This window comes from Tympanuchus pallidicinctus, unplaced genomic scaffold, assembly GCF_026119805.1.
Source record: "Tympanuchus pallidicinctus isolate F22 unplaced genomic scaffold, pur_lepc_1.0 scaffold1, whole genome shotgun sequence".
Lineage (NCBI taxonomy): Eukaryota > Metazoa > Chordata > Aves > Galliformes > Phasianidae > Tympanuchus > Tympanuchus pallidicinctus.
The window spans coordinates 53,781,051-53,794,642 of record NW_026294618.1 but is presented as its reverse complement, the minus strand read 5'-3'; the positions used below and the strand labels follow the sequence as shown (position 1 = coordinate 53,794,642).

Sequence of the window (13,592 nt, the reverse complement as noted above, 5' to 3'; positions counted from 1 at the left end):
TATGAAAAGACAAAAACTATATAATTGAACATATATGTTAATATTCTTATCACAACTTTTTCAGATTAGAAAATTTCAACATTTTACAACAAAGATTCATTTCTAAAATAATCCACAGTAATGTACTAGAACATCTGTTCTCAATGACCATGTTTAATCTACCAAAAATAAAATATAAAAAGACTCTGTTCTAAATTTTCTCTGAAATAATCTAACCACTGAAATAAATAACTTCAAGTTTCATTTAACATTAGCCATTACCTGTTGCCCCAGGCTTCTGCTTGGGTGCATACTCATTGTGATTGCATAATTATCCATTAATCAGTACTGTAACTAATCACTGTACCTTCTAAGTTCTAGATATTTAGAGCCAACTTTATTTCATTAACTAATCTCTAAATCAGAATGAGCAGCTGTCTCTTACTTGAATGCAAGGTATGCATCTATTTTAGAATGCAGAAGTCTAGTGCATGTTTTTCTGAACAACTGTAAGCTTAATTGCTTGATTTGCTTTTTACCAACAGCAGACTAAAGGAGCAACTGCTTTTTTTTTGTTCTCAGTTTACTTTAGAAATCAGGTCAATGCTGATAGAAGAAAAACTTACTCAAAATTCAGCCATGTAAAAAATGTGAGAAATTCTAGTACCAAAGAGCACTGAAAACCTTCCCTTCATAAAGAGCTCCTACTGCAGCTCGTATTAGACAGAAATTTTATTGCCATGTTTGAAATTTTTTAGCTTTTCCAATATTCAGCACATGCCTAATAAATCCACTCCTTAACTTTCTCTCACTGGAAGTAGGAGCAGCATCTGAGATTTCATAAAACAAGAGGAAAATGTCAAAACTGGAACATAGAATGACCACTTCATCACAGATGTTCATGCACATACTCATATCCTGGTTCAGGTTCAGCAAGAGGACTTACATGCCTTCTAGCAGCTCTAATTAAATGTTAGGGAGTTACAACACCACGGTTACAAACGGTGGTGGTCCTTCCTATCCAGACCATTTTTTCCCACCTGTAGTTGGAACAAGCATTCCCTCCTTCTTGTTAAAACACAGCTGTGCCACTTAAGCAAGAGAAAAGAGGTGTGGGCATAGCTCAAAACAAGTGTTCTATGACAACATGTTCTATGACATGTGTAATGGGAATGGAAAGCTACTACAACTGGCTTGTGTGCGTTTGCATCCTCCTCCAGGCGAAAATGTTACAGTCACTGGGACAGGGAGCACTGACACTTCTTGTCAGTGAGACTTTCATTTGTGTCGCTCTCTCTGTATCCCAGAAGCCTAGTGAGTGTGCTTTGATCATAAAATCAATAAATTGTGTAAATATTCCTAATTCTCATCATAAGTCCACAAGCACCTCAAACAAGCCAAACATTTGCCAAGAATCCTCTTTTTTAATAGAGGCAAAGCCCAGAAACATAATGCGTTGCCACTTCTTACGAGTAGCAGAGAATGTAATGCAGAGAGTATCAATTTTCATCTCATTTTCTTGGTCAACAAATAAAGAAATCTTGATCTGATGGAGCTTTGTTATTACAAGAAATCCTTGTAATATGTGGAGAGTATTAGAGGTTAATGTGAATTAACAGCAAGCAAAGATAGTAGAAGGGTGAAGTGGCTAACTGTTTAATCTTATGTTTTACATGAAGTAACTCTTAGGATTGAGCAGTGCAAGTGCTAGACAGCAAGTAAACATGGTGTGTACTGAATCTCTGATTCAAGTCAGTGCATCCCACTGATGTAAATTTATTTTTACAGTGACACACAAGGGCATAGGCATGCCATGTATTCTCAAAGTGGGTGTTGCACTCTCAGCAAAGGGTCTCATGACCAGTTCAACACTTGACAGAAATAAGGAATGAGTGGGCAGGTTTGTAAATTCAGATGCACAACCTACTTAACAGGAAAAATGGTTTGTGGATTAAACAGTCCACAAATAAGAAAAGTATTTATTGTTTCATAGATGTGCAGCCTTCAATATTTTTGAACCTACTTAAGCTATGTAAGATTCCTTTCTTTTTTCAGTGCTATTTGATACCAAGGGAGTCTGTAACACATAATACATTAACACAGAATTTCTAAGAAAATGGAAGGGAGAGACAAAGAAGGGAGAGGGAAAATTCTGTCTGATTTTCTCAAATAAAAATATAGAAGAATAAGACTGAAATAAAGATCAGATATGAATATACTTTTAAATGTAGATTATGAGTTGGCTCTATCGTGAGTGTTTTGCAACTGTTGGAATTTCACTTAAGATATCTGTTAGATTCTCTTCCTAAAATTCCACTCTGAGACAATTTGCATTTTCACCAAAAAACAATGGCATGTGCATTAGCCAGAGAATTTGTTGCTTCATTCCTGGAAGTGTTTAAGGCCACGCTGGATAGGTCTTTGTATGATCTTATTTACTGGGAGGTGCCCATGGCAGGAAGGTTAGAACTAGACGGTTTTAAGGTCCTTACCAAAACAAACTGTTCTATGATTCTATGATCTCTCCATACCCATAGCATGTCATGCCACCAAGATACATGTGCATGCATAGATAGACACCATTTTTAAATTAAAGTTAGCAGAGGAAAACAGCTGGAAGAAAAAAATAAATCAACTCATGCCATTAAACTTGCCAAAGATTTTAGTGAATTTAAGCAGATTATATGAAGTATGAAGCCTTGTCTATACTCTTCTACACAGTACTTCCTTCTTTGTACAAATTTGTTATTATAACACAACAGCTTTATTGTCTAACTTTTCAGTTAGATTTTTCAGTTGTTATGATGAGAATTAGGAATAATTACACAATTTATTGATTTTATGATCAAAGCATACTTTCCCTTTTCAGACCCTAGTTCAAAATCCAGTTCGTTACTCTATTGATAAATGATCACAGCCAGTGGGTAAGACGGACATTTTACCACATTGTACATGTGAAGGCAGTGTCCCCACCAGATTGCTCCAACAGTGTTATGCAAGGTAGCTGGCAATGATCTCTCTTATATATGCCATAACCAGCCTTAGTGAGCTATTTATGACATGAATATATCATAGAACTGGGCTAGATCTTTAAGAAATTCCTGGAATAATGTAAGTTATACACGAAATTGAGCATGAAAAGCAAATTCTTTTCACAAATGAAGGGTATCACACACCTAAGCCATTTTCATGTGTCTCACCTAAGAGATTTTCATGTGTCTATATTGTACTATGCATTATTTCAAAAACGTAAATTTATTTACTGTAGTGAGAAAATAAATAGGTGAGAGTTTTGGGAACTTAGAAATTCCCAAGTCTAGCATGCAAAAAAATATTCCTTGTTAACATCTGCATTTGCTTGACAGGAATGGAGAATGGAGCAGGCAGAGGACTGCGAACTAAGTTATAAGGAGAAAAAATGAAGATATCCAGCAGTGATGCCCTAAGAACACAACTATATAACTGTGTTGTAATGCATATGCACGAGGGGGCAGAGTTGGGCAGGCAAAATTAGCCTCCTCATTTCTCCTTGGAGCTTTCTCTTTGTAGCTTCAATTACTCCATTTTTTATTTATTTATTTGGTAAAGCAATATGCTATTAACTGATTGCCCTATTCTTACTAACCTAAGTTTGTGTATTAGCAACTATGGCTTGATATAATGATTGGAGCATAATTAAATGACAAATAACATCTTGTTTAAATAATTTACAGTAACACTTCTGAATATGGAGGTGGACAGTGGAGTGTCCCACTGTCAGTAACAGTAGAACTGACTGAATTTTTGGTTAAAAATTTACTACTACAAGACCATTGCATTGCTTTTTTCAACCTACTCCTTCAAAGAAAACAACCTCAAACTGCAAGGAGTTTTAGCTAACAAACAAATTACACAGGTCTCTTGAATAAGCATACAAAAAGGGCTTTTTTTGTCCTTGAGTTTAAAACAGTATAAAATCAAGGCAAAAATACAGATCTTGGCTTCATACAACTACAGGGAAAAAATGTAAAAATTGTTTTCACCTGAATGCAGATCTGTACCTGGTTGACTAGTCAGGCCAGGGAGAGATTCCTGTAACTGGTAGGTTGATGATGATGATGAAGTGCCATCGGCCGTGTTGTTTGAGGTCATATATGCACCATATGTTGATGCTGAGTAATACTGTGCATACTGGTTTTGGCCAAAAGCTGTGTATGATGGATAATCCTAAAACAGCAAAAACAGTTAACTATGTAAATGAAGAAGTAATGTTTTCATTAAATATTTCTGCATGCAGTGATGTGATTTATGCAAAGAGCTGATAGCTTTTAGTCTAGATTTTTTAACTTGAGAAAATTTACTAAACAATTAAAGGGAGATTGATAAAGTATTTAGGTGCCAAAAGATGCAAGGATTTTCAATGCTTTCCACAGAAAACAGTACTTAACTACAGCAAGTCCAATTCAGCATAACAAGTCTAAATTGAAATAACATTCCATCACTGGATTTACATAAATATTTTTTTAATGCACAAACAAGTGTTGATATTCGTACCTGTTGTGAACTACTGAAGTTCGTGGAATTTGAAACAGAATTGTTTGCATAAATAGTGGATGATGGTGTAAAACTAGAACCTAAAATTAAAAAATATGATTCATTGCAAGAACATGTTTCTGAATAAAAATATAATTCTAAATACAGGATTTCATGTTAAGACATTAATGAATTGGAGGAGCAAACAATTTTTAGTTTTCTATTTAAACAAGAAAACATCTAATGAGCATAGATGAAGTGCTGCTTCCATGCATATAAGCATACCTTCTTTTTTCCCACAATAGAAGAAAGTTATTGGCAATAAGTTGTTGCAGTGACCACAAAATCATTTTTCAATTTATTACAGTGTCTCACTTTTGTTCAAATATTGCTATTCTCTTTTTACTTAATTGCCTAAGTCCTAACATTTCAGTGTTCCCTTATGAAGCAAAAATCTATTTTTTAAGAATATTTAAATGATCTATGTATTTTAATCAATCTGTTATGAGGCTTGTCCATGTTTTCAACTTCAGATGATTAATACAAAGTTTATAAGATTTAATATTGCATTAAAAGATAAAAAAGTATCATTGAGCAAAAAGAAATAAATCACAATTGCATAATAAATGAAATACTAAGTATGAATTACAGAGAAATTGTAATAAATTATTTTTTTTAAAGGGAAAAGCATCAGAAGATGTCGTACTCAAAACATGTAAACAAAGGGAAGTGACATGTGTTCCCCAATAAATACAACAAATGCTTCCAGTCCTGCTCCATAGAAAAGTGAAAGTGTAGATGGGGACTGCATTGCATGACCAGACCTAGATCCGCAGATGATAAAAAATGAACATATATGTGTTGGAAACACATATGTGTTGGAAAAACTAATTTTAAAAAAGTAGCTATATTTTAGCGATAAAAGTAGCTGCCAATGACAACCACATTTGCTAGAGCTCTGAAACATGAACTGAAACTGTAATGAGGAAACAGGGGCCACAAAGAGCAGCAAGGAGAGATGACACATAACAGCAAGGGCTACTCACCTGGCATCTGATAAGAATATGGTGTTTGGCCTGGCTGTGGGGTGGAAAACCCTGGACTGTAACTGAGGCACCCACTCTGCAGTGGTGACTGTGTCTGCGAGAGCCCACTTTCCGTCTTGATGCCTGGCAACATTACACCCAAATCTGTATAAGAAATTAATTTTCAACTGATTCTTTAAAATACTTTCTCACAGTGGGGAAAATAAAAATAAAAAAAAATAGCAAAAATGTTCACATCAGCATTTATCTTACATCTACATAAGACAAAGTAATAAGAGGTCAAATACCGTAAGTAGGTAGGCTGTATGGCTGTCCTGTCTGTGAGTAGGCTGTATAGACTGCTGGTTGCTGCATTCCTGAATACTGGGTTTGTCCGGCATAGGCAGACATTGTTTGAGCTGCTGGTGTAGAAAGAATGTGTGGATAGGGCCTAAATATCAGGAAAAATAGCATTACTGTGGCAACAAATACTTTGTAGGTTAATTCAAGCAATAAAGAAAAAGGTATCCAAAAGCAGTTCATTATTCTGCCAACTCCTCTTCTTATGGGAGTTATTCTATCTCCCACTGAAATAAGCTAAAAAACTCCATCTCACATTCCCCAAGGCACTGTGAAAATTCTGTGCTGTCCCATCACCACAATTTAATTCTTAATATTCTGTGTCCATCTGTAGATGAGCTGTGCCACTGCTGTAACAGTTTTATGTGGATTTAACCCCTTTGAGATAGGAACAGTACACTTAAATCAGAAAAATCCTCAAGCTTATTTATCCAGTGCAGGGAAACTTGGACTGGAAGAATAAATGAAATACAGAGGAGAACACTGAAGTTACTACCTTATGCCCTCTATAAATGGTTCTGCTTCATCAGATATCTAGCCTCTGGCTTCAGTGGGAGAAGCATAGAGAGAAGCATGAAAAATATTAACAGCAACACTTTGTTAACCAGAAGGGGTTTTAATGTTTGGGAAATAGAATGGAAATAAAAATGGTCTTTAATTTATAAATACTGGGGTTTTATAGGGAAATTGAATAAAATCAAGTTTTAAATTTTTGCCCTCCAGAGTTGCAAAAACATACAGAGAAACATTTGTCTTGGATTGTTTTGTAAGTCAAATAAGATTTTATGGACCAAGAGCTGAATAAACATACTCTGCAGAATTACACTTACTGAAATCTGGCTATTAAAAGCCATGACTAAATTTCAGATTCTAATTTTTTTTTCTTTTTTTTTCTAATTAGTTCAGTACATTTGGCAGCAGTTGCTATCAGAAAAGAATTACTCATTAATTTAGATGCCAATAAATTATTACAGTAAATTAAAAATTCTATTAAACATTGTAATGTATTTGGCCAAATGTATGAAATATAGTTTGCTAAAATGTGTTTTAAGTGGAATAAGGAAGAATGTTTTTAGTTTAGACGCCTACTTTCTCAATCAATAAATACTGGCTAACGTGATACGAATGCAAATTTGGTGAAGAAATTTTAAAAAGCCTAATCAGGTGTAGTTTTAATGCTTTCTCAGTATCAAATTTCAAAGTCACATAGGTAGAGTATCAAAAGCACTGAAAAAAATATATGGTATACTGAAATCAAGGATACTTGTGCACAACATCACATGTCAAACAAGTCAATAGGCTGCCCATTACAGTAGTTTCATAAAAAAATCTTCAGTGTTTTCCATAAAGTTAAAAAAAGGAAGAAACTTCCTATTCCTAATAACCCTGCTGGCTTCTGAATAAATACATAAATAAACAAACACTTTTTTTTTTTTTGAGAGAGAGAGAGAGAGAGAGAGAGAGAGAGAGAGAGAGATTGAATCTAATCCAATTTAATTTACTTTGTTTGATATTTTAAATCTTACAATATTGGAGGAGGAAAGGGTGGTTTATAATTCTGGAATGTTTGGAACTATTTGGCAATGCTAGTACTGGAACAGTCTATGACATGTTTACCGTTAAGTATGCATGTTGCACATGCAATTGTGATTTCTAAATATAAACTCTCTTCCTCAAAATATGTCTGTATGTAATGCCAGCACTATTAAAATGCTGATGTGTGAGAACGTCAATCTATTTTTTTTTTCCTTCCACTGTGTGTAGAAACTCAAAAGATATTTCTTGTGCAGCAATACAGTATTGCACAAAGTAGATGTTACTCCGCATCCATGAGAGACAAAAAAAAAAAATGGACATAGAATTGTAATGGATTCATTATGGAGGTTTAAGTATTTTCCTTTCTCTCCCTTTCTTCTGCTGATCAATATATGTTCGCAGAAAACCACAGAACTGCCTATAACCAGGGTCAGTTCGCTATACAGGATTACAGTAGGTACAGACACTAACTTGGAAGGATATATCTGCGGAGAGTACTGGTGCGCTGATCTTGGGCTATAGCCACTACTTGTTATTACTGCAAAACAGAAAACAAGAGTACAACAGTTAAAAACGGTATGAGAAGAATATAGCCAGTCTAAATACTACTGCAGTCACGTTAGCAGAAAATCTAATTGAAATGGACAGCTTTTACATGACATATACGTCACCACAACCGTAGTATCTTCATACACATACCAAAACGTTTGGCAAATTTCCAGACCATTCATTCTTTACTGAACTCTTTAGTTGTTGTGAACATTTTAAGCTTAACAGGCTTGTTTCTGAATTTATTGCACAGGCATATAATTCACACACGATCCGTGATCCACACACAATAGATTTTTCAAATTTGCATGTTGTATTAAAATTAGTAGTTAAAAGGAATCTAGTGATTTAACATATCACATTGCATGGGATTGAAAGAACATGCCTATACTTTTAAAGTCTCATATTAACAAGTTTAATTTTAATACTGGATAGTATTAATAGTGTTCCATATAGGTGTTTCAGTTAGCTTACATGATGAGAGATATCCAACTGATCACTAGGAAATGAATACTTCTCCTTATCAACAGGCTGATTAGAACACAGACACTACCAAAAATAGCTGTATTTCAAAAGTAAGCATAAAAAGTTATGTTCAGTAGCCATCAAAATTATATATGTCTACACCACGAACAGCTGCATTCTTCCAAGAAAACTAACAGAACAACAGTCATATCCCATTAAAATTTCATTCAAAAGCAGTGCTCACACTGGATTAATTCCAAGTGTTTGGAAGTTTCTCTTTCCTTTAGCCATCTGTCTTGACTAAGACAGATGTATTCCAAATATATGTACTCTAAAGGGTTGAACCAATCCCTTCAGAGCAAATCCATACTGGGCAAACATACAGAGTGTCTTTATTAGGCCATCTGCTGCTCATTCACTTTTCAAAAGATTAAAGTAGTACACAACGAAGCACTGGAATTTCTTTAGTCTAATCAATCATAGTTGTACTTCAAAGTGTACCCTCTTCCTGAGTTGTTCATAATGGTAGTAGCAATGAACTTTCAGAAATATATAAGTGACAAATAGGTTTAGGTTCCTAACTATTTTATGAAACATGATATATGTCTACGTCCAGGTGTAATTAACATCTTTGAGATCTATTCCTTTGAACATATGCAGAACTTCATATTTCTGAGGCTACTTTAAACACATTTAGAACATGTAGGATTTTAAAAGGAAAATACAGTAGGAAAAACAACAACAAACACATTAGCTTCTTTTTTAAATGTGCAGTTGAGAATGGCTTGAAAATGAGGAAATGGATAATTTTTTGAACACATGCTACCAGATCTCCTAAAAGAGTTGCTGATTGAAAAGATATTAAGGGATAATCTGCAAGGGAAATCTGCTGAATTTAATATTATATTATTGGATGTTCTTCTCTGAGAATGCCTTCCAATGGTTTAAGCTTATTTTCTAAGTGTGCATAAAGATATCCTCAGAGTTAGATGAATGTATAGCTGTATATAAAAACAGAAATAGCTCGTAAAACCCTAAAGGATGTTGTTATTTATTTAACTCCTGAAGAGTAATTAGTCTTAGCCTGTTCTATCACTGTGACCTTTCTGAAGACAAACAATAGCTAACAGAATGACCTTGGTGATTCCCAGGGCAAGGAATTTTCATGATCCATTACCAGCTTATCGGATCCTTTTTGACCATACTGCTCCACTTTTTGTCTATTGTTTGCTGAATGACACATCACTTGATTAATCAATTTGGTTAAAGCACATTTACCATTCTACTACAGTAGGCATAAATTACCAAAAAAGAGAGAAAGAGAGTAAAAGAGGGGGGGAAGGAGAGAAGGAGGGAGGCAGGGAGGGAGGGAGGGAGGGAGGCAGGCAGGCAGGCAGGAAGGAAGGAAGGAAGGAAGGAAGGAAGGAAGGAAGGAAGGAAGGAAGGGAGAAAGGAAGGGAGAAAGGAAGGAAGGGAGGAAGGAAAGAAAACAAAAGATAGTTTATTTAGATCACTTGAGTTATCAGAAACTAATGTTTTTCTGCAAAAAACTGTCCTTCCTGTTTTTTAAATTCTTTCTGTATATATATATATAAGAAAATAAAAAACAAATTGTGTGCCATTCCAATTAAATAGCTTTTTCACTCTTTCTCTGGCAGTCTTTTACATCAGTTTTTGCACTGCATTTTAGGATGTGGGATATTTGAGAAACACAGGGTACAAAAGCTGGCATACGAGAATATTATGACTATGTATCACAAGTGAATTATACCGTAAATCCCAGCTCAGATTGGTAATTCCGAGGTTTATCAGAATTCAACAGTTGTCTCTGTTTTCAGAATTATTCTCCTAACCCTACTTCTCTTTGGAAGGGAGGATTAGCAGTAGGGGAAGTGGTAGAGGCAGGATGTTACATACTTTATAACTTCTTAATAACTTTCTAAGCATAGCTTTCTGTAGCCACTTATAAGAATGGGCTAGTCACCATTATACTGTGTTATTTATGAGAAAATCAAAACTGTCTCTTCCCTGAAAAACTCAAGTATTTCTGAGATTTCATTATTTAACTTTACCTGCTCTTCTGGGCAGGTGTAATACCCTTGATTTCTCAAATTAAAAGCTATCAAGCTGCACACTTCTGAAAAACAATAGTCATATTTTGCACATGCCCTGGAGAATCACAATTCAGAACTTGGCAGGTAAATTCTCCATTCAACGGACCCGCTTTCTCCAGAGGTGGAAGTTCTGGCTGATCTGTACCACGCAGAGTCCCAGCATCTCCAGCCTCAATCCCACAGGGAGGAAAACGTGGAAGGTGGAGTTTCAGAAAAGGCAGTAAGGCCTGAGAACAGATGCATAAGAGTCCCCTGGGCTCAAAGTTTGAGGATGGGGTAGGAAACAGGTTGAGGAATGAAGGTGCTGGCTAGGAAAAGAGACTGCTGGCCTGGGTTGGCTGAAATTGAGAGGCAAAAGTTGCAGTAGATATGAATGTGACAGAATAGAAAGAGGAAATGAGAGAGATAAGAAGAAAAGCAGATGTAACTATGCCCTCTAAGGAACACTCCCAGCAATAAAGTCTGCGAGAGCTGAGGCTTGATACATCACCGGGGATACATCCCCAACCTAACAAATGTTGATCCACAGAAGAGAAAAGAAGGTGACAGCCAGCTCACTATTTACCCTGTTAGCTCAACTGGCAAAGATAGCAGTAGAGAGCTGAAATAACCAGAAATCATGCTGATAGCATGTGCTGGGTTCATCAAATCATCACAGACTAAAATTTTGTATTTTTCCATTAATCATCTGGAAAATTCTGTGTGAAGAATTAGGTTAAAAGGATTGCATTTAAACAGCAAATTTCAATTTCTGCACAAAAGGGGACCAGACAAAGGTATGTAGTGACAGCGTTTCCTAACCTTGCCTTTATAGCCTTTAGAATTTTTTTTTAATATCCTTTTTGCATGTAATAAATTTTAAGTAACAAAGACAACAAGAACTTCAGATGTTTCTCTCCACTCCATTAAAATTATAAACAGTTCCCAAATTATTCCAGTATCCTAAGCAATTTAAATACAAAAATGCATGCATTCGCAATACAGCAGCTGTAGCAAATTCTTGGAGCATAAAATTGCTCATTTAAGACTGTTCTGCAATTCTCCACACCCTGTAAGTATCCAGCCCTACAAGAGCCTGTTACAGGATTGCAAAGATTCGAATTGAGTGTGCTGATAATAATTACCAACTGCCAGTCTTTGAGGGAAAAGATGGAGGAAGAGGGTATACAGTATGACTACCTTGTCACCCTGAGCTAAAATGCACATCTTTTTCCAAGGGTGTCACTCTGCAGAAGGATGAGACCAAAGCCCTGATCGTGGACAGCCACATGGCAGCCAGGGCATGGACACTGTGGCAACTCTCTGTGGCACTCTCATTCTAAATTCCATGTTTTATTTTTCAACTTAATACTAGATACGTGAAGTTTCTTCTTTAGTATATTCGGTTTTTGTTTTTTAAAATGTGACTTGAGGCTGGCACATTCAGCATAAATTTGCAGATTTATCATAAAACCACAGGCTTTCTTGAAGGCATCTCTGATTGCAGGATGCCAAGGATGGAACAAACCTAAGTGTTAGACAGTAGTTTTAAAAAGCTGCAGTGCTCTTCTGTCAAAAATCAGGGTGCATCGCAGTTACCTGCAAGGCCTAATCTGTCTCTGCTATAGTGTGACTCATGCAGTCTGTCATCACTTTCTATGTTAAAGCTGGTCATTAGGAACAGAGCTGGCTACTGTACACATAAAGAGCTTGTTCAGCCTTACGCTCAGCCCTAGAACACATCACAGGTTTTTACTGCCCTTGGAGCATGGGAATCACTTTTCATGGGGAGAATATGATGGAGAGAAATTCCACATGGCACTTTTAAATGAGCCTCATCACTATGTGATTTTATTTCATAAAATATTTAATGATGTTTCTAAGTCCTTCTCTACTTCACAAAGGTTGCTTTAGTTCTTCTGACCTGTTTGTACAGGACAGAGTATAGGTGCTATCCCTCCTAGTGACCTATACGTCCAGGCTACATGTTTGAAAGCTGCAGGAAAGTACTAGCATTACACTTTGTCATGGTAACACAAAGTAACACAAAGCTGTGAGTGATTTTTAGTAAAACACAATATTAATTGCTGGGCTTTGCTAAGCATTGTTTTCAGTTGCAGCTGATTTGTCTAAAAATTTGTCATCTTTCTATTAGTTAGTGTTTGTTGGTTTTGGCAACACATTAAACATACCAAATCATCACTTAGATTAAAAAGTCAGAGGAATACTTTGTGTGAGTTTATATTGTTTTTTACAATTTCTGCCACAAAACTGAAAATTTTCCAAATTGCAAGTAATAATAAAAGACAAGTAATGGATTTACACTTTGTGAAAGGCTCAACAGGTTAAGAAAGCAGTTCTGCCTCACATATAATGATGCAGACTGCTAATCACTCTGACAGGCAGACTACTGATTTCCCACCGTGAGTCATCATACTCATTTAATACTTGAGTTTGTGGTCTACAATGAGAATTGGGGTCATTTTTCATTTGAATATGTAGGCAGCTAATGGACAAAAAAGACTGTAAAGCTCAAATTCTTTCATTTTTGGTGGCGCCTTTTCCAAATCTTTAAAGTGTAGAGATCTCTTGTGCAGTCAGTGGAAGCTAAGAGTGAATGGCATCCTGTGAAATCAAACTGTTGTTTAGGTAACTAAGCATGAACACGGGACTGCAATTTTGGCACCTCCTTTCTGAAAATGTTGCCTTAGCCATGTTTTTACACATGGGATCCAGCTCAGGTGTCTTAAATACATGGCACAAGCTGATAAAATTTCAATAACAATGCCAAACTGGTATATAGACAGACATTTTATGACCTGCACTTATAACATAATTTATAATATTTTAGGGCAGAGTAACAATAGCCATGGGAAGGGGGAGAAGGGAGAAGGGAGAAGGGAGAAAAAGAAAAAAAAAAGGGAAAAAAAAAAAAAGGAAAATAAGCAGCTGATTTTTAGCAAAAAGTTTTTGTTTTTTTTTTTTTTACATAATTTATTAGATTTTAGGTTGATGGTGTTCCTTTCATAATGAGAATAATGTTTTCATTCCTACTAATCAGAAGAAGTATACG

General features: G+C 35.7%; 1 protein-coding gene across 14 annotated transcripts in view; it reads right to left on the bottom strand.

Moving 5' to 3' along the window:
- The window catches only part of EYA4 (EYA transcriptional coactivator and phosphatase 4), a 154,490-nt gene that overhangs the window by 33,536 nt on the left and 107,362 nt on the right, over nt 1-13,592 (bottom strand). For 7 of the 14 annotated variants that reach the window (XM_052681856.1, XM_052681848.1, XM_052681868.1 and 4 more), the window contains 5 exons: nt 7,884-7,950; nt 5,825-5,967; nt 5,538-5,681; nt 4,513-4,592; nt 4,002-4,185 (listed from right to left, as the gene is read on the bottom strand). In XM_052681856.1, the coding sequence (XP_052537816.1) occupies nt 4,002-4,185; nt 4,513-4,592; nt 5,538-5,681; nt 5,825-5,967; nt 7,884-7,950 (618 nt within the window). The remainder of the gene's footprint in view (nt 1-4,001; nt 4,186-4,512; nt 4,593-5,537; nt 5,682-5,824; nt 5,968-7,883; nt 7,951-13,592) is intronic. The other 7 variants (XM_052681935.1, XM_052681880.1, XM_052681872.1 and 4 more) reach the window with 3 other exon arrangements.